The sequence below is a fragment of the Stegastes partitus genome, unplaced genomic scaffold, assembly GCF_000690725.1.
Source record: "Stegastes partitus isolate 25-593 unplaced genomic scaffold, Stegastes_partitus-1.0.2 Scaffold11, whole genome shotgun sequence".
NCBI classification, from domain to species: domain Eukaryota; kingdom Metazoa; phylum Chordata; class Actinopteri; family Pomacentridae; genus Stegastes; species Stegastes partitus.
Window position 1 is genome coordinate 199,390 of NW_007577742.1, and position 6,652 is coordinate 206,041.

General features: G+C 39.5%; 1 protein-coding gene across 1 annotated transcript; it reads right to left on the bottom strand.

Annotated features, from left to right (window-relative positions):
• Positions 1-1,041: 1,041 nt before the first annotated feature.
• Positions 1,042-5,167, bottom strand: LOC103360763 (solute carrier family 22 member 7-like). Its single transcript, XM_008286663.1, has 10 exons — positions 4,745-5,167; positions 4,540-4,643; positions 3,799-3,953; positions 3,302-3,470; positions 3,016-3,139; positions 2,810-2,919; positions 2,260-2,474; positions 1,898-2,006; positions 1,539-1,745; positions 1,042-1,454 (listed from the first exon to the last, which is right to left on the bottom strand). Exons 1-10 carry the CDS (start codon positions 5,123-5,125, stop codon positions 1,412-1,414), a joined length of 1,617 nt encoding a protein of 538 aa, XP_008284885.1. The 5' UTR covers positions 5,126-5,167; the 3' UTR covers positions 1,042-1,411.
• Between the last annotated feature and the right edge of the window lie 1,485 nt (positions 5,168-6,652).

Sequence of the window (6,652 nt, forward strand, 5' to 3'; positions counted from 1 at the left end):
GAGACTACTAATGGTGTCAGAGATAATTAATTTAAGGTCTTGTTCTTAAATATAATTTTTATTGGTGAATGTTGGATGAGATATGTGGTAAATTGCATCAAGTAGTCTTGAAATATGGTTTGCATGAGGGCTTTACAGTTCCCAAGAGAGAAATTTGGTGGGAGAAGTGGAAATGTTATATTATGTTTGCTTTTATGTATCTTAAAAAATGGATTGAGAATTTTTTATTTTTTTTTTAAACCAGAATTAAAGTGCTAGATGTACCATGCAGGGACAAGGTGAAAAGAGGTTTAATGTTATAAGAGTACAGCCAACAGTTTGTGTTAGGGCAGATCACATCGCTCCTTCATGGCTGTTTCCTTGTCCCATTCTCCCAGGATGTAACCTAATTAAACTTTTGAAACAACTCTGCTGGCTCCTTTCAGTACAAACGACATGCTCGAGCTCTTCGTCCTATCACAAAAGCTGAGCCCAGTCATGTTATTGTGGAAACTCACCTTGGTTTCTATCATTCTATAAAGAACATAGATCAATTGGTAAAGGCAGTACAGCATTACTGTCTGATACAACTTGTGTATTAATGCTGATGTTGAAACAAAACATCTGTCTATCATTTTTACATCACTTTTAAACAAGGTCCCAAGATACTTGAACTCCTTCGCTTAGGGCAGTAGCTCATTCACAACCCAGAGGGAACAATCCACCAGTTTCCAGCAGGGAGCTTTGGCCTCAGACTTGGAGGTGTTGACTGTCATCCCAGCAGCTTCACTCCTGACTGCAAACCACTCAGTGCATGCTGGAGGCCACAGTCTGATAAGGCCAACAGAACCACATTGTCTGCAGTAAGCAGAGGTTTAACTCTCAGGTTCCCAAACCGGACATTGTCCTCAACCCAGGACTGAAGACAAAGGGCAACCCTGGCAGACTCCGACACCAGCCAGAAATGTGTTTGACTTCAAGTTATTTTGAGGCTGCGTGTCTGCTCATTTTCTAAAATAAACAATGAAATCATGGCCTCAAAAACACAGCTGTAAAACTGTGTTTAGCTCGTGGTTGATGTATTTATTGAGAATTGCACAAAGTTTTCATTACAAATACAGAGACCTCATGGTTGTGGAATAGATTTTCAGTCATTTTGAATTCCACTGTGTAATAAACAAGACAATCTCAAATGCATGTTTTAAAATCATCTTTGGTTTTTGTCAGGATACACAAACATTATCTTTTTGATATATTCTGGCACTTAGATGTTTGTAGTGTTTGAGCCACTCAACACAGCGTCAAATATATTTAATGCTACACCATCATGACTAGATATGTGCCACCACCACTGATATTTCTGGCAAGTCACTGCGACCAGTCATCAACACTCATAGTCTTACAACCTTTCGGTTGCAACGAAGAAAAGCAATTACGAAGGAGATTTCTCATCAGATGTGGTGACTGATCGTCTTCTGAAATACAAAACACAGTTTTATTCAGTAATCTATGATTATCAATGTGAATGTTAGGATGCAGTTCAAATGAAGGCCCAGTACCTTCTCTGTTCCACATCCTCAATAGTTTCTGGTAAACGGACGTTTCGTGTCTCACTTAGAAAAAAAGCTGACAACGCAGCAACAAAAGACAACAGGGTGAAGACAATATTTGGCAGAGAGGCCCACACATCTTCAAGAATTATGATCAGGGGGGCTAGAGACACACCGATACGCGCCATGAAGGAGCAGTAACCGAGTCCATTTTGCCTGCATGACGACAAAAATCCAACATATTTGTTATTGCATTTCCTTCAAGCCTTTCTTGGTTCATCAACTGTCTTGTAAACATGTTGCTTCTGGATAATAGACACTGTTTGACGTGTACAACATATATATAAGCAAAATATGTATGTAATGACCTCATTACTGTGGGGTAAAGCTCTGATGAGTGCAGATATATAGCTGTAAAACCCCCTTCTGAAAACATCTTGCCCAAAGCTCCCACAGCTGTCCGAAAGGTCCTCATATCTGAAAAGAAAGCATTGAAAAGGGCATTTTAACCTCATCTCATAATATGTTTTAGGCTGTGGAATTAGAAAATGAATGACTTCAGGACTATGCGAGCTTTTATTTTACTCTTACTTTGGAAATAAAATAATAAGAATGTATGTCATTTTTATTCCAAGATTTGTTTTTTGTATTGTTGCTTTCATTTTTTTGTTGCTGCAGTAGTGATTAGTTTGCTCTTTCAAAGAGACACACAGTGGAACGGATCATTTACCTTGAGGGATAAACACGTTGCAGCAAATACACAGTCCTGTAAGGATGAGCATTCCAATCACAGTCAACCTTCGGCCTATTTTCTGTAAAGTGTAAAGGACAAGCAGTTTTCCTGGAATCTCTATTGCACCGTAGATGAACTGTGTGAGATAAATGTTCACACCAAATCCAGAGACATTAAAGCTGATTCCATAATAAGTACAGGCCACTCCAAACCTATGAACAGGAGGAGAGCAAATTATTATTATGATTATTATGATTATGATTTACGTCACACAGTTGCTCCATAGAATAATAGTTTCTGATTGGCTAGTTGGTATCTGTGACGGTTAAAAGTTAATCTACTGTTTTAAACCAGTGTGCATGGTAGCTATATGTAGCCATAGCAACAGTCGTACACAGCATACTATCCTCCTTCAGGGGAAAAGAAATACTGCGTCCACATTGTCATCCATTTTTTAAAGGTCTTGTTCTCAGGATGCACAATCATAGATGTAAACCTACATAGAGTAAACCTACATTTTTGCAATGTTTAAAAGGTATAAGCCTACCACACAATGCCAGTATGTAAAGCCAGAACTCTCATTTTGGGGGTCTTCACAAGGTCCAAATAGGAATATTTTCTGTTTTCCTTTGCTACAACTATTACTTTGGACAGGGCCTAGAAAGAGTGAAAAGGAAACTTTGATCAGAAAAAGGAGATGTGCTGTGTGTCAGGTTCTGAGTCGATGCAAGCAGATCTTGTAAAATGTTGTACCTCAGGCGTCAGGTCAGCCATGAACTCCTCTCTGTTGTTGACTTTTGCACACTTACTGAGGTAAAAATGAGCATCGTTTACTCTTCCATTACTTATCAGCCATCTGGCAGACTCAGGGAGCCACCTGTAACAAAGGTTGATTGGGGGAAAAAAGAACGGTTTTAAAGATTTTTTTAATGTAAACATATTAGTCACACACCGTCTTTATCAAAGTGAAAAATTCTTTTGCAAATGAGAATCAAGATATTTGTTAAGGTTGAAGGCTCAATTATCGATTTCTTCTTACCTCCAACTGATCATAGCCACAAGCAGTGGGGTGGTGACAGTAGCAGTCAGGTACCTCCAGTCCCTCACAAAATAGGCCAGACCAGGCAGCAAAACAGTATTAACACTCCAGTCCATACTTATTAAAACACCCACTATGGTTCGATACTTGATATCCGCCCATTCAATACCTGTGTGGTGCAATTGTTATTATTATTATTTTTATTATTTGTGGTATTTATTGATGTTAAAACACAAACCTGATTGAAAAATGATTGTGTTAAGAAGTTTAGATTTTGTAATTCTTCTATTTCATAAGCAAAATACAGTGTCTTGGGAGCAATGGGAGTGGAACATTTAGTGAATCATTTCTTGGTTTGGTCAGAAATCATTTCATTCACGGTTTTTAATAAAGATTTGTAGTTTTAAGTCTGATGTATGCTCTATAAAAATCTTTCATATGAGGCTGAATTAATTCTAGTTTTCAGAGAACTGCACATATGATAAAAGACAACTCACTGAGAACCACACTGATTATACTTATTCCAGAAATTCCAAGTCCAGTAAAAAACCTCATGGCAGCAAACATGGGAAAATTGTATGAGAAAGCACTTGCAAATCCAAAGACGGAGGTTATCATGTAGGACAACAGAAGCGTTTTTTTCCGGCCAAATCTGTGAAACAACATAATTATAGATAATTCTACAGAGCAGATGAGTCAAAGACAAGATTTAAAGAGTATGTTGTTGTGGGTGTAAAATGAAAGTGTAGTCATGCTGTTCACTGTGTGGGTTAAAGTTTTATAAAGTTCTGGAAGTATTAACATGTCAAATTGGAACAAGATTTGCTCCTCTCTTTGGTGTAAAGAAATGTTGAGCAACTGGACAGTCTAAGATCCTTCAACTACACGTGCCCAGTTGAGGAAATTTAGCGTAATATACATGTGGGTTTGTGCTTTTTAATCCATAATTGATACTTTGCAAGACATCTTTTCATCGCTTGACTCTGTAGGTGTTTTCAATCAAATTTGACAATGACAAAAGAGACATCTGAGACAACTGATGCTGCATGGCAGCATAGATGCTAACACACACTGAAGCTAGAGTTACAATAATTCTACCTTTGAAATCATATTTGCCATGTCTTAGTTTAGATTTCATCATTCAATTACTCGTCTTGTAGTATATTTTTTAAAAATAAACAAGTAAAATACATGAGTGTAAAGATGATGCCTGACATGAGAGGTGAACACATGAACACCTGTCACTAAGATAACCAAATACTGCAGCTCCTGTCATGACCCCAATGAAGAAAATAGTGGTGGTGGCTTTGTTCACTGTTTTCTTATCACAAACCAGGTCCCACTAAGAGGAAAACACAAACAAAAAAAGTGAAAAATAAAACTGTTGATGTAGAAGTGGTAGTAGTTTCATTCTTTGTACATAGAGAATGATGGAATTCTCACCTCTGTGGCCAGAGTAGACTTGAAGGTGGTTGTGTCGAACATCCATCCATTCTGACACGGCACTGTTGGAAGGTCAGTTAAGTTGGAAAAGTTGAACAGCAGATGATACTGCGGCTCTGCAAACATTTGACAGGAGTTCGGAGTCCCATCCTGCTGGACAGGAACACTAACAACCAGCCTGTCCTCCAGAGATAGATTCCTAAAAAGACCTCCATCATCCAGAGAGCTGATGTTGCAGTGGTGAGGGGGAATAGCTGCAATGAAATTATTCAACAGGAAGTGTAACGGCAAAGTCATACGAGGAATTACCATCAAGATGAACATCCTTTTTTGGAATCTGCCAAAGCCATTGATCTCTGCCATCACATTGTCAAACTTCATCTTGGAAATATACGATGCAACATTTGAGTGACAAAAAATATCACAGAGCACACGAGATGTTTGTTGGACAGTGAGCCACAAGCCTTTTTGTTTTTCCAATAGATGCTGTCGGTTAATGGTCAGCTACTGTGTGACACTGTGTGAATGTGTAGTACTCCGACAAGCAACATGTTGTTCTTAAATGTTGTTTTAAAATAAATCATTGACAAAGACTCCCTAATACCAAAGCTACATGGCTGCTGTCACTGCAATGTCTCGAAGCACAGGCCAATGTAACATTTACTTTATACTGAGGATGTAGCAATCATCTACATACTGTCTAAAGTTTAAAGCACTGTGTGCTTGTGAAAGAAATAATCTTGGCTACGCTTAGTGTAAAAGTTTGTCATACTTGTCTTTCCTACTTTGGACCAGGCCTTTACCCCGATCAGCCACAACATTAAAATCATGTGTCTTGTTTTAATTCCCCCTCGTGCCACCAAAACAGCTCTGACCAGTCGGGCCATTGGTGTCCTCTGGTGGTGTCCTGTCGTGTCCAGAACCAGGACGTTGGCAGCGTATTCTTTAAGTTCTGTGAGGCCTCCATGGATCGGCCTTATACCAATGCATCCTGTTGATGCTTGATCGATGGCTTTCTTGTTGTGTTCCTTAGCTGGTTATGAGAAGTTTTTTGGAATGTGGCAGGTTGTATTGTCCTGCTGGGAGAGACCTCTGTCACTGGGGACTGCCATTGCCATCGGGGGTTGTGCTTGAGCTGCCATAGTTGTTCAGACAGGACACTTGGTCAGATTCACCCATTTATTTTGAATGACATGCATTTGTGTTTGGCGGTGACTCTGCTCGAGTGATGCTCTGAAACAATCTGAGCAAGCATGACACAGACAGTCCCTGAGATCACAAACCTCCTGGCAGAGCCTTAAATTCACAATGTTCACAAAACAAGAAGACCAACTTAAATGTTCCTCACTTTGCAAAATCCAGTTTACATAGTTTTAAGGTACAATTATGAACCATCTGCGTTCTACAGTCCCACACAATATGAGAAACAACCAGAGTTATGAAACTGAACCTTTAAAAGGGAGAAGGTTGCCGATCTGTAGAGGCTGGCGCAGCAGTGATGTGGTGAGTGTGGAGCAGGCAGAATGAATGAACCCTGCCTCAGGTATAAAGCACCCGAAGCAGGTGGGCTGGAGCAGTGAACGACTGGACAGAAAGGGCCTTGTGACACCCTGACTCCGTGCCTGTCTGAACTAACGCAAAAGCTCCATTTAAGTGGGTGGTACGTGTCCAAGTCACATCCACATGAATGCCATGAACCAAGGTTGCAGCAGCACATTTCACTGTAAGGAGATGATCAGTGTTATTCCTTCGCCTGTTTGTGGTTTTACTGTTGTGGCTGATTGATGTAAATCTCAACTGTATCTAGACAAATGTATGGATGTGAAGTGTAACGTTTGCTAGAGATATTTGAAGCCGTTAAAATAAAAGGTGAATTTTAATGTTTAATTCAAGTAGATGAGGTGTAAT

Coding starts and splice junctions, on each gene's coding strand:
- LOC103360763 (XM_008286663.1), bottom strand. CDS start 5,125: ATGAAGTTTGACAATGTGATGGCAGAGATCAATGGCTTTGGCAGATTC. Junction 3,471..3,798: donor TATAATCAGTGTGGTTCTCA/GTGAGTTGTCTT, acceptor TGCACCACACAG/GTATTGAATGGGCGGATATC. Junction 3,140..3,301: donor GTGGCTATGATCAGTTGGAG/GTAAGAAGAAAT, acceptor CCTTTGTTACAG/GTGGCTCCCTGAGTCTGCCA.